The 14389-nt window shown below is 47.5% G+C and overlaps 1 protein-coding gene across 2 annotated transcripts in view; it reads left to right on the plus strand.

Moving 5' to 3' along the window:
• The window catches only part of RBKS (ribokinase), a 589003-nt gene that overhangs the window by 250165 nt on the left and 324449 nt on the right, over window positions 1–14389 (plus strand). For both annotated transcript variants that reach the window (XM_069608728.1, XM_069608727.1), the window contains one exon: window positions 11626–11688. In XM_069608728.1, coding sequence (XP_069464829.1) covers window positions 11626–11688 — 63 coding nt within the window. The remainder of the gene's footprint in view (window positions 1–11625; window positions 11689–14389) is intronic.

A 14389-nucleotide genomic window follows, 5' to 3' on the forward strand; every position in this document is an offset into this window, starting at 1 on the left:
CTTTAATGTGGAGTGTTTGGTCAGAAACTCCCGCTATAGCCATCATCATGCTCTTTTACCACAAGGTCTGATACTCTTTTGGGGCTCGTACCTGGACTCCCTATTAGATGAAAGGCTGCGACTGTAGAGTTCTTCGATAAAATAGTGAGATTTACAAGCCCGCCGCCACCTGGCTACACAGTGTCACCTTCGACAACCACTACTGCTTGGATTAGATCCTTCAGTATTTAACTCACAATAGCTTTTGAGTTCATTAATGTGTGCGATGAAAAATATGGAAACCTCTATTCAGTGTTTTGTTTTGGGGAATAGTGACATTGGCCGTATTTCGACTGGCTCTCCATAGCTGCCTGAGAGAGGAGTTATGTGTAAGGAAAAAGTGACTGATGTGGGTTTTGGATCCCCGGATGAATCCACTAACGTTCCGTTCACTCTCCATTGGGTACGCTACTCTGCTTTTTTCTGTGTAGGAAATTGTTAGAACTGTACCTCTATCAGTGGCATTATGAAGCATTGTAGGAAATGCCTTTGTGAGAGAAATGTAGAGAGGTTTGGTCTGGATATTTCCTAAGTGTTGTCAAATCATGTGAATCTCCATCACCTGCTTACATCCTGACACTATTCACATGTGGCGAAAGTTGGAAGTTATTTACAGGAAATCTATTCACTACGACGATTGACAAATAAAGATGGCCTTGTATTATGTAGATCAAGGATATATATATCCCGCCAACTATCAACCGATCTCTTCTCTCAATTTACTCCAAAATTGTTGAACGTGTGTTGTCCAGTAGGATTACCCACTATCTTGAATCCAGCAGTCTCTTACCCACTCCAATAGAGTTTTGCATCCGCCACTTAACTGAAACTTTTCTTGCCTGCGTTTCTACTTTCTGAAGACCAAACTCTCCTCAATTCTCATTGTCTTCCATTCCCCTCGACCTGTTTGCAGACTTTGCCTCTGTTGACTACTGCTCTCTGCTCTCTACTCACATTAATCTAGGAATTTAGAACTCAGCTGTTCCTGCCTCTCAGACCCACCCTTCTCCATCCCTCGGATCATGCTGTCTTCTGAGGGCCCCAAACTGTCAAGTCCCTCATGGCTCTGTCTTTGCCCCCATCGTCCTTCGCATGCCAATCGCTTGCATAGAGAAGCTGATATCCTTCTTTCGGGTCTCCTAACATCTCTTAGTCAATGGCACCTAAATCATCATCTCCTTCCTGGTCTTCATCCTCTAACTGACTGAAGAAATCTCTGACTGCCTATGTCATATGTCACTGGATGGCCTTTCACTGCCTCATGCTCGACTCCCCTATGAATGAGGTCATATTTCTAGGGGATTGTGTCCTCCGACGTATTTCACATCTATGACAGGTAATGTCCACAGCTGTGCTGCTTCGGAAAGTTTTTCGGCAGATGGCGTCGATCCATTGTCCTTCGAGGGCCTCCGTCGAGGGTCGACGTCACCAGATGTTATATATAGGACGCACGGTGCCTGTAGCCTCAGTTCTATTTTTTCCGCAAACGTGTTTGCTTCGAAATCTTGGCACGCTCGATCCTTTCTTCGTGTACGATGTCTTCATCTTCTTCTACTACCTCCTTTTAAAAATGTCAGGACTGTGCTTCGAAGATGTCCATCACGGACCCGCACAACATCTGCCTCTGGTACCTCAGCGAAAGCCATGCCACCGACGACTGCGAGGATTGCCAGTCCCTGACGTCTAAGGCCTTGCAGGAAGGTAGGTAGGCTGTCCAAACCTGTGAACCAAAGTCCGCTGGGCTTTCGACCGAAGAAGTCTTTGATGCCGTTGGCGCCTCGGTCGATGTCGACGCTGATTCCTTCGGTGCCCTCGACTCCGTTTGTGGAGGATTTGACAGAGGTGCCCCTGAGGGCTGTGGAACTTCTGAGGAAGGCTGCCAATAAGTCTATGAGGCCTGTTCTTGAGCCCTATTCTGTTCCTCCTCCTAGATTGGAGTTTTTCCAACCTTTACAGGATATTTCAGAGGTTGAGGAAATGTCTGATGAGGAGATGGCCTTGCCTGTGCCTCCTGATGTCCCTGATGACCTTTTGTCTGGGCATAGTCAGATGGAGGAACTCCGTCAGTCATTGCATGACGCTAGTGGCCTTGACACCTCTCCGGAGGTGGAGTTTGGCCAACCTGAGTCTGGGGCGCATGCGGATTCCTCATGTCAAGGGTGATAGAATACTTGGGGTGGTCTGCTCCACCTGTTGATTTTGCTCAGGATGATTTGACGGACATCCTGGATCAAGGTCCGCCCACTGACCCGGTGTTGCCGTTTCACATGGCTTTGCAAAGGAGGGTGGCGGCGGCTTGGACTGCTCCAGAGAGTCTACCGACAGTTAATAAGTCGCTTCCGAAGAAATACTACCCATCCAGTAGTGACCCCTGCTACTTATCGATGCACCCTACTCCGGAGAGTTTGGTGGTGCAGACGGCTACAGCTTACTGCTGATAGGGACGATAAGCGCTTTGATGGTTGGGTGAAGAAGGTATTTTCGGCTGGGGGTATGGCATTGAAGTCGGTCAACTCCACTTATGCCTTAGCGAGATATACACACACTCTGTGGAATTGTGCGTCTTTGGCAGCTGAGCATATTCACGAAGGGGAAGAAAGGGATGGTTTTCTAGCCCTCGTGCAAGAAGGCAAGGATGCCATGTGCGAATCCCTTCAGTCAGGTTTGGACACGGCAGACTGTGTCAGCCGGTGCATGGCTGCGAGCACCGTGATACGCAGGTTTGCGTGGTTGCAGAATGTGCAATTCCGTCTTCTGAACATGTCCTTTGATGGGGTTCATCTGTTTGGCAGCAAGGCTGACGAGAGCCTTGAGAGGTTGCAGACCTCGAAAGCTGCAGGGAAGACTTTGAGCTTTGCAGTACGTCAACCTCCGTCTTTTCATCCTAGGGGACAGCAATGGAGGGGAGGTTCCTTTCGGTACTACTCTTCCTTTGGTAGATCGAGAGGAGCTGCCAATCAAAAGGGCCACCATAGGAGTACCCGGGGTGTAAAGCAAGGTACTCGGGGTGCCAAGTCGCTCGGGCAGTTGCCTCTTTGCCCTCAGGCACTGTTGCTACCGCGTCAGCTCAGTCATGAGGCCATGTCCCATGGTTCGCCGGTTGGGGGCAGACTGTCATTATCACTGCTTCCAAGGAGCCAGGACCAGCCCAACGTCCTTGGAAGCAGGCCCCTAACCCTAGTCCTAGGCACCAGTTGGTCCCCACTGGGACCTTTTGGACCTTGTCCTGGCACCGGTGGCACCAGGCTCATCAAAACCATTGGTCCCGGCACTGGATAATAGGTGTGAGGATGCTTGGGTGGACTTACCTGCAGCAGACCATGCTGCTTACTTACCAGCCACCTAGAAGCTATCTAAGAACAGGAACTACTTTCTTACCTGGGTGGGGCAGCTCCACTCCCTGGATACAGCACTGGAACTCTTCTGGAAACTGGAACTCTTTTCTTACCTAGGCGGGGCCGTGGAAGAAGACGCCTCATCACTCCAAGGCTATTTAAACCACACCCGATAGATGAAGCGTGCTTCGAGTTATTCTGCATCTGCAGCAGAACGCTCACCGAGTCTGCTCCGGCTTTTCTTCTTCTGATCCTGGACCTGCAAGAATCCTACTTACCATTTCAGTATCCAGACATCATCAGCACCTGCAAAGAACAGAAACAACAGGTTAGCAAGGCGAACTTTACACACAGTACTTACTCACCTGATCCATCGGCTGCGGCCGCTTCGTCACGCCGCATCTCCACCTGCAAAGGCAAAAGCATTGCCATACTTACCGGCACGCTGTGGATTCCGGATTTCTTCGTTCTGCATCGCCGCCTGTAAAGACAAAGCATCGTTAACAACTTACTGGCATTCCGCGGACTCCGGCGCTGCAAACCAACATCTGAAAGGCAAAAGAAAAGACATTAAGCAGGTATTTACTTACGTCCATCCCGCTCGTCGCAATAAAACGCCTGCAAATACTCTGGCGTCTCTTTAACACGAACTAAGCTGCAAGGAAAGAGACAATTAGAGCGCTTGCCATACTTACAAACTTCCAGGCGCTTTACTTCATCTTCCATCTCAAGAGCCCTGCAATACATAAGGGAAAAGCATTATATAGAGTCTGCATATAAACGTGCCACGCATTTAAAGACTATAAAGACAAAAGGTGTCCAGAAACTCACCGCTCGTGCAGACAACGACAGTAACCATCCTCTGAATTGAAGAGGCCTATGTTTCACCAGTGAAGGAACTGGCAACGGCACCCTGCACCAGACGCAGATGGAGAGCCCAGCATTCACCTATATAAGGTGAGCACGTTGACCTGGGGGCTCTACGAAAAAGCTGGGAAGAGAGAGGGAGAGAGGGACATTCAACTACCCAGACCATTAACCCCCATATTCTTTCACCTGCAGAAACCTCACTCTTCGAGTCCGACACACAGTGCGAAGAGGTTCGACCCCAGAAGCCAATCGAGTCCTGCACATCACTTTTCGAGTCACAGACAGCTTCCTGCCAAGACCCGCCCCTCCGTGGGAATCAGGTGAGCGTTACACAGACATGCGCATCATCTTGGAGAGTGGCGAGCCATTACTTCAGATGTGTGGGTTCTGGAGATCATAGCCCACGGCTACTGTCTTCCCTTCTGGCAAAGGCCTCACGACAATCCACTGGTGAAGCTCTCTTTGAAGCGTTCGGATCCGCTCCTTGCGCAGGAAATCCTATCCCTGCTGGAGAAAGGCGCCATAGAACAGGTGCCTGTATTCCCCTTAGTTTTTGATCCCGAAAAAAGACTGGGGATTGAGACCCATCATTGACTTGCGTTGGTTGAACAAGCGCCTCAGGAAGAACAAGTTCAAGATGATAACACTTTCTCAAGTCGTCCAGGGCCTTCAACTTCAGGATTGGTTGGTGTCTCTGGACCTCAAGGATGCTTACTTTCATGTGCCGATTCATCCCAAGTACAGGAAGTACCTGAGGTTTGCGGTTGGCGACTCGCATATTCAGTTTCGGGTCCTGCCATTCGGATTGACCTCCGCCCGACGGTCTTCACCAAGCTGATGGTGGTGGTGGCAGCGTATCTCAGGAAAGGTGGGATTCACATCTACCCCTACCTGGACGATTGGTTGATCAGGGCACACTCCCCTGAGCAAGCCCTGGATCATCTGTCCATCACCTGCCACTCCCTTCACAAGCTGGGCTTCTCCCTCAATCTAAAGAAGTCACATTTGATACCTACCCAGTGGCTCCAATACTTTGGAGCAGTGCTTGACGAATCCCTGTGGGCAGTGTTCGCCTCCCCAGGTGAGGGCTCATCACATTCTGCAGATGGTGGACAAGTTTCAACGTGCCCAGAATCTCCTGGCGTTCGAATTCTTGAGGTTGCTCTTCCTCATGGTATCCTGCATTTTCCTGGTGCCAGAGGCCAGGCTGCGGATCCCGTTCAGATTCCGACCTCGGTCGCCCAGGAGCTTATATGGTGGGCCGACGAAGGCAATCTGATGAACGGAGCACCATTTTGGCAACCATGGCCGGAGGTGACGATCGTGACGGACGAATCCCTCACATGTTGTGGCGCTCATGCCAACGAGTTGAAAGCCAGCGGACGTTGGTCTCTGTCGGAGTCCAGACTCCACATCAATCTGTTAGAGTTGGGGCCCTCAGGCTAGCCCTGAAGGCTTTTCTGCCGTCTGTGCGGGGGAAGAATGTCCTGATTATGACAGACAATACAGTAGCCATGCACTACCTCAACAAAAAAGGGGGGCAGGGTCACTCCCGTTGTGGAGGGAGGCGATGCAGCTCTGATTCTGGGCCATCCAGCAGGAAATTTCGATCTCAGCAGTTCATCTGGCCTGAGACGAAAATGCGGCGGCGGACGCACTGAGCAGGCAGAGCACGGTCTCTCACAAGTGGGAGCTGGCTCAGGAAGTTCTTTTGGAGATCTTCGCCCTTTGGGCAACCCCACAAGTGGATCTCTTCGCCACCAGTGACAACCGGAAGTGCGAGAGATTCTGCTCGTGGGAATTTCCCCCAAGAGGATCCTCAGGGGACGTGTTCGCAGTGGAGTTGTCCTTCCCACTGCTGTATGCGTTTCCTCCAGCGTCCCGTAATTCCGCAAGTGTTGCGGAGGTTACGGAGGTTCGGTTCTCGATTTGATCCTCATTGCTCCAGCATGGGCCAGGAGAGCGTGGTACCTGAACCTTCTAGACCTGTCCATCTGCCCTCCACAGCGTCTTCCCTACTGAGACTATCTGCTCTCACGGGAGGGGGGTCGGGTTCTCCATCCAGAGGTCAAGTCTCTCAGCCTTCGTGCTTGGTATCTGAAAGGTTGATGTATAATGTTTGGGACCTCCCCGAAGACGTGATAGAGTTGTTGCTTTCGGCCAGAAGGCCTGCAACGAAATCCCTGTACTGTTGCCGTTGGAGAGAGTTCTGTTACTGGTGCAGGGTAAAGAATGTGGATCCTTTCCAATGTTCCATTCCTTTGGTTTTGTCTTTTTTGCTTTCTTTAGCCCACAAGGGCCTGCAAGTGGGTACCAGTAAGGGTTACCTTGCAGCGCTGTCCATATTAAAGTGCTCGTCTGAGGAATGTTCTTATTTTAAGATTCCTTTTGATTTCCCAGTTTCTAAAAGGGCTAACCAATGTGTTTCCACCAGTGCCTTTCCAGGTGCCGCGATGGGATTTGAATTTGATTTTAAAGTTCCTAATGGGAACTCTGTTTGAGCCCTTAAGTTGTTGTCCATTGCGACTGTTGTCCTTTAAAAGTGTGTTTTTAGTTGCGGTTACTTCCGCACGCAGAGTGAGTGAGTTGCAGACACTTTGCGCCAAGCCACCCTTTACTGTTTTCGGGTGAAGCCTTCTTTTCTTCCAAAGGTTGTGTCGGAATTCCATTTGAGCCAGAAGGTGATTCTTCCAGCGTTTTATCCTCCTCCACATCCTGGTAAGGAAGAGGAGAGGCTCCATAGGTTGGATCCTAGAAGAGCTATCTATCTCTCACGAATGTCCCGGGTCAGAGTGGACGATCAGCTCTTTGTTGGTTATGCTGGAAGGCGCTTGGGTCAGGCTGTTTCCAAGCAGACCATGTCCAGATGGATCATTTTGACGATCTCTGAGTGTTACCGTTTGGCGGGAAAAGACCCTCCAGTAGGCTTACGGGCTCACTCTACTAGGGGTGTGGCTGCCTCCACTGCTCTACAGAAGGGCGTTCCTATTCGCAATATTTGCGAAGCAGCCACATGGGCCTCTGTCCATGCTTTTGTGAGACACTATTCCTTGGACTCCATCCATGGGCAGGATTTGGCCTTTGGTAAGGCAGTCCTCTATTCAGCCATTTGATTGGGCATTCTAAAATTCTAAAATTGTAAATTCTTTTCCCACCTCCATAAGTTGGTACTGTTTTGGGAGTCTGTCATAGATGTGTAATATGTCGGAGGACACAATCCCCTCGAAGAACAAGTTACTTACCATATCTGGTAACGTTCTTTCGATGGGATGTTCCTCCGACGTATTCCACATAGCCCTCCCAGCCTGCCCCTCTACTGAATATCCTATGCGATTGCAGCTTACATTTCTGCAAGGCTTTCTGCAGTCATACTGGCAGGAGATCGGTGCCACACGTTCTGTTAAAAAACTACAAATGAGTCTACGGGCGCCGTGCGTCCTATATATAACATCCGGTGACGTCGACCCTCGATGGAGGCCCTCAAGGGGCAACAGATCGACGCAGGACACCCTCTGCCAGACGCCCTCTGCCAGAAGCAGCACAGCTGTGGACATTACCTGTCATAGATGTGGAATACGTCGGAGGAACATCCCATCGAAAGAACGTTACCAGATTTGGTAAGTACCTTGTTCTTTTCTCTGCATGTAATGCTCCTTTCCTTCTCTCCTCTCCCATGTCCTTCTCACCTGTCCGCATTTCCCCATATCTTAATGCTCGCAACCTTGGGGTCCTTTTTGACAGTGACCTCAAACTCCAGCAATTCTTAACATTGACTGCCACTACAGCCTGACTCAACCTCCCTAACATTAGGAAAATCTGTCCCTTTCTCACTCTTTAAGCTAAATCTCTCATATCTATTTTGCCTTTAGTAGTGCTTCAGCGTGCAGTTGGTCCTCCCCCTTGGTTATTTCTCACCACTGGAGAAAATCCTCAACTTTATTACTCGTACTCACTGAAACCTTCCCTACTTGTCTCCAACCTGCCCTCACCATCTCTCTCATCTAAAAGCACGATTTCCTCCCTAACCTAAGCTTTCCTGCTCCCTGGGTTAGTATATATTGCAGTTTCTCTCTACTGTCGAGGTTCTGTCTTTGGCAAAGGGAACAAAATAAAGGTCAATGCCTTAGCTGTCTGAATTCCATCAGAGATTTCCCAGACTGACCCTACACTATCAATGTCGTTAATTGACTATAAAGGATTATAGGGTGTGCCTTTCTGGCACACTGCCCAATTCGGCCTTCTCAAGGCATAAATTAGTTTTCAAAAATTGATTAGCAGAGTTTGCTAATTAAAATGTTTTTGATTAGCAAACAGACCCATTTGATTAGCAATTTTGTACTAAAATTGTTAATGTCACGAGATCTTATTTGTACCCAAGACATGAAATGAGCTACAATACAGCAGTGTTGCTTACCAGTGAAATAAGACATTGGTGACAGGAGTCAGACCTTGCAAATTCTTTAAACTTCAGCTAGACCTGCAGGTTGAGTAACTTAGTTCACCTATTCAATCAAAGAGAAATGCACTTTGACCAATAGCAACAGAGGGCAACAAAATTATAATGCGATTTCTGTAAAATGGTGCATGTCACTCCAAACCCACTTTATGTTTGGCACACTGCTGCCACCCAGAGTCCAGTCATGTACAGTGAAACCTTTGACATTTACTGCAAACAAAGTAGATGTGAAATAAGTTACTCGACTGAGTTGGCGAAACGACTTTGCGAGCCATAGATGAGTGTTTGTGAAATGTAAAGGTTTGCTTCATGAATGGCACAAATAAATATATATGATTAAAAAGGGTCTGAAAACAGTTTGGCCAGCTGTCTCCTCCAGGTGGTAAAATATAATAGAATCATTAAGCAAAGTGAGCTCTAGAGGCTAACTACAGTGTTTGGTATTTCAGTAGATCTGTAGATCTACGTACTGGATGGAACTATTGATCACTACTTTGTGTAAGCATTTAGCTAACTTTGTGTATTTATTTTGCAAGAGGAAAGAAAGACTACACAGAACTAGGTGGAATAGTGTAGTTTTTGGTCATCTCACTTTCAGGGTACCTGGTATAAAGCAACAGGGTGATAATATAGAATGTCAAGGAGTATGGGTTAGATCATGGGTTCAGCACCAGTTGCAAGATGTATGCAACCTGCAGGTTACAGACCTAGGTGTGCCATCAAAAGCATTTGATCATGTGATAATTTACATTTCCAAAGGTTCACTAGTCAACATGATGCATCTTCTCCCAAAATTAAATATAGGTTAAACTATGAAATGCAGATACACTAACCTAAACTTTACTGTAAAGCATGGATCGATGCAAGGTTTTACAGTCTCAATACTGTAATTATGTATTATTTAACAACTTACATTTTAGGAATTGAATTGCATGACTGTCTTTTTAAAAGATATGTTGTAATAAAAGTATCATCCAGATTACTTCTGGTTTGCAATTATTTGAAAAACAAATTATTGCACTCCTACACATGCATTTGGCACTTAAGAGTAGAGGAGAGGATTACTGCTGCACTTTCTATCCATTACCACTTGAAGGGAACAGAGAAAAGAGGGTGAAGACAGCACGGATGGCAAGAGAGGAATGCAGGGCGAGCTGTGCATTCATTGAAGAGGGCAACTTAAATAGCTAACTGTGCTACACATGTGTTCATTTGATTAGCAAAACTACAGAATTGCATAGCAAATTGCTATGCGACACTGCTTTTTGTATGCCTTACTTCTTACTATCGTTCCGATGTGTTCTCCATCTCTCTAATGGTCTCCTCACATCTCTCCTGTTTCCAACTCTACCACTTCACTCAGGGTTCTCACACACTCTTCACACCACTCCAAGCCAAAAGTGGGGAGAGGTGTTTAGAATAGGAAATAACTGAGTAATAGTTTTACTTCAAAGCCTGCTGCTATATCCCTCTGCTCCCGATCTATTTTCCATCTGGCTCTTCTCAGCACCCATCACCGCTATTAGGGACCCAGGCTTCCATCTGACACATAACAGTGCCATTGTGTTATGGGAGTACTATTGCTCACAGATGATACTGCAGCCTCAGTTGTGTTAGATAACTTATTTACATAAGTTAAGGTCACAAGAAATCAGGATTGCAGGATTGCAGGTATCGGGTAAGTGCATTAGGATTCAGAGGCACAGAGAGATCCACCGGCACATATTCTCTAAGGCAACACAGTCCCAACAGAACTCAAGGAAAACACTCACGCAACATTCCACTTGCGGGGCTCACACGCACACCGAGCAGACAAGAGGGAAAAGTAGATCACAACGCATTGTTTCCTCCAATGGTCTGTATCGGCTACCCCTGGCCACGAGAGATTCTCAGTTGCTGCGGGCCCCAGCTTGTTACTCACTGCTCCAATACTGCAGAATCCTAGGGTTTGCAAAATCCCCCAAATGTTAACACACCGGCTCACATGTCCGCATAACCAACTCAAAGCGTTCACTTTAAGAAGATGTTACCCAGCGTTCAGACCTATCGCTAGGCTGTCTCCCCAGCGCTAATAGTCCTTTGGAGGTATCGGTAGCGCTTGGCATAATTGCCCTTCTCAACCCTACTCTGCTTTGGCTCAATCCATGATTCGAAGATTATCCCGTGATGATAACGCTTCATGAAGTCTTCAAGGCTTCATGAGTACGGCCAACCCGGGGATTCGTCCTCCTTAAATTGATGATTTGTGCAATAGTAACAGTTGTTAAATATTTAAAGAGCTATGAACACCTATGGTAGCAATCATGGTACAAAAACAAGTTATAATTATGATTCTTATTAGTATTCTAATTATTAAAATTATCTTTATGTTGCAAAGCGGTACTGTCTGGAAGACCCATTCTGTACATTCACATTTAAAAATAAATTGGGGGAGGAGTGCTAAGGGGGGGCCTATGGGTGGTGATCATTTCAGTGATTACTCACCTGCCATCTCCAACCTTCCTCTAATGCAAAAGCGTGCAGGAGAGGAGGGAAGTAGCAGGACCAGTGTTGTGCCTATTGACCCTCCCCCAGCTGTCATCATGCCCACGTGGTCCCTGGACAGGTTGTGGTGGTGTGGAGGGATTGTTGCAGAAATAAACACACAAGATGGCGGATACCCTTGAATTCCTCATCTTCCCAGACACATGAAATCAGAGTTGCTGTGATCTTGTTGGTGTGCATTTTCCTGTCTGCATAATTAAGGCTGCAAATCCAAAGGAACATAAAATGTGTGTGTGCCTTTGTGAGCTCATGCCCCCGAGCCAATGTTTGCTGGTCTGCGTGTTTGTTTTCTGATAGCCAGGCACACATTTCCATGCACATGGAACCTGATGATTTGAGCACTACCTGGTGTCCTTAAAGTGTCCCTTTCTGTTTTTGCAGATTTCGTGGGGCAGACCGAGGAGGCAGCCACGGGAGCAGCTTCCATCATCGTCAACAGTGAAGGTACGGGTGCAGCGCTGCGGTGTCCCTATGCCTGAACTCTCCCTCTCTGTGCAGCTCCACAACAGGCCTGCCCTCTGGCGCAGCTGCCATTCAACGGCACTATGAGCCGCAGGGCAGTGCATTCTTTCGATCTTCTAGATCATTCGATAAAACGCAGTTAGGTGTCACCCTTTGAACAGAGTAATACATCAGGGTGGGGAATTTGGCAGAGCTCACTCTCTGCACAAGACTGCGCCATTTTGTTTTTCCATTTGGAATAATAAATCTTTAGGTTTCAATAACCCCTACATTACACACAGAACTGCATACAGGCTTGCCTACCCATTCAATATGAGATCATTTCTCTCTCACTCTCAACTCCTTTGGGGTTTCCACTCAAGCGTTGCATTGTGCAGGTGTGAGTGAGCGGAGGCACCGCGTGCAGTGGTGCTGGCCAGCTACTGCCCAGTGCTTGGGTAACTCTCTGCCGGGTAGTTGGTCTCCCAATTCTCTCCGAGGGTAAGCAGGAGCCCCTATTCCATCTGCTACATGGGCGGCAAACCCGTAGAGGGAGGGGTACCTTGAGCTCTGGTGGATTTTTGATGTATTTAATCAAGTGCAGCCCTCAGGGAATTGGGCCAGAGGTCCCACCTTGTTGTGCCATGTGTGAGTCATCCTTGTATAAGAAGGCAACTTAGCTGTCAGAAGCATGACCTGGAGTGATCGGGTGAAAGTGGGTACTAGAGGCTGCATCGACATGCACAGCACTAGCTCTTTAGCCATATGGTTTGTTTAAGGTTTTGATATTTGTATAAGCAGCAAGTTCACGGGAGGGAGAGGTGTTGCCCTCACCTCTCGTATTAGCATGAAAGGGTTGGACCCCGCAATGCTTGCGCTGACAATAAGGAAGATGGTGTTTTCTAATTTTTCATTTACTGGATTCTATTATTTTAATAGTCACTGTTCATTTAATTCATTTAATTGTCACTATTCAGAGACCAGCCGAGGAGACGAGCAGCCGAAAGGCACAGATTGTCCAACCTGAAAGCCAGTCACCCATCAACCATGGGCAGCCAAGAATCATTTTAGCTTTCAGAAGGACCCTGATGGGTCAGAACACGTGTCGGCTGACCTACTAATTAAATCCTATATGTGAAAAACTTGAAAACCCTCATCTTCCTTGTTATCAGCGCAAGCATAACAGGGTTCAACCCTTTCATGGCATATAGTGGTAGTTATTCCCAACACATCGTAGAAGAACAAACTCAGGCGTTCAGGTGCAAAGTGAAGGCCATCAAGGGCTTCCGGATAATTGAGGCATTGCGCTTCAATTGGGCCCCTTGGCTAAAGGGAAGGGTGCCCTGGAGTTTCCAGAAACAAAGAACTATGGGTTATCCTTTGCACGGCAGTGGATCCGGTGGCTCAGGAAAGCTCACAGGTGTTTAGATGCACAGCAGGCATGGGAGCAAAAGCGTGCGTAGATCAGCGGTAGAAACACAAGAGGGGCGGTGCCGGTGCAAGGGCTAAAGTAGCACAGAGGGGCTCCAAACTCCTAATTTGTTGCCACTGGAGGGGTCAACTCATTGCCAGGGTAGTACTCCATTTAAAGAGAAAGCAGGAGCCAGAATCTGAGTAATTGTAATTGGTTATTTAGAAAGCGCTAAATATCCAGAGGTTTCTAAGTGTGGACCCGGGGATCCAACCTGCATTGCTGTGCATCGCCTTGCTTCCAAGGCGAGTGCGTTGCCCCTGAGATATCCTCCCGAGTGAAGGCACTGCTTTATTTCTTACAGTATGCATTCTCTCTGTCACCTCTGACACAGACCCCTGAAAGGGCTGTCATTCATGTGGCATCTGTGGCCATTCTGGTCTTTCTGGTCTGGCCTGTGAGTGGAGGCACACAGATTTGGTAGGATATGGGTGCCTCTAGGGTGGAGCACCGCTGCTGGAATCGGATGCGAGGAGGAGATATTACACATATCTATCCCACTCAGACGTACAGCAAGTAATGCAAATACAATACTGGAAATAGCAATTCCTGAAACAGCGAAAAGTTTTAAACACATATAAATGTGCTGTAGGTGAAAAGGAAACCAGACAAAAAAACATGTAAATCACTGGGTCACCGGGGAATTCGTGGGGAGTCAGAGGCAGTAGGACCTCCACTCTGCACTCCTTTAACCATCTACCCCAAGGAGTGCGCTTCAAGTCCCCGTTTGGTCCTAGTTTGAATGCTTAGATCACGGGTCTCCAAACTTTGCGTTGGCAAGAGCTACTTATAGTTATTGGCCAATAGGCGAGAGCCACTGGCAAGAGCTACTGGACCGGTGATGCCCATGAGAATGAGAATTTTTGCCAGGGTATTTTTGGGGTGGTTTATTTGCTCTTTATATAAAAAATAAATAGCATATGAATTTGCTATGATATTAATAACTTCAAAAGCATCTTTATTTCATTATTTTCTGTTCGTAGTTGTCTCCTAAGAATTGTCAAGCATATCAGAAACCAATTGGGACATTAATTGTGAAGGCTGACACTGCATGCTATCCACCAGTGCTCAGTTATCTGGTGTGTATCTTGAAACAGCAACAGCACTCAGATGCTGTCAGACAGGATCAAAGTTTTGATTACAGGAAGTTCATGTTTGAAAAAGGCAGATTCATAGACACAGACAATCACATTTCCTGATAGTGCAGATACCCTCCCTGCCATAGTTTTTGCA

This window comes from Ambystoma mexicanum, chromosome 4q, assembly GCF_040938575.1.
Source record: "Ambystoma mexicanum isolate Mex_15411 chromosome 4q, UKY_AmexF1_1, whole genome shotgun sequence".
Classification (NCBI taxonomy): domain Eukaryota; kingdom Metazoa; phylum Chordata; class Amphibia; order Caudata; family Ambystomatidae; genus Ambystoma; species Ambystoma mexicanum.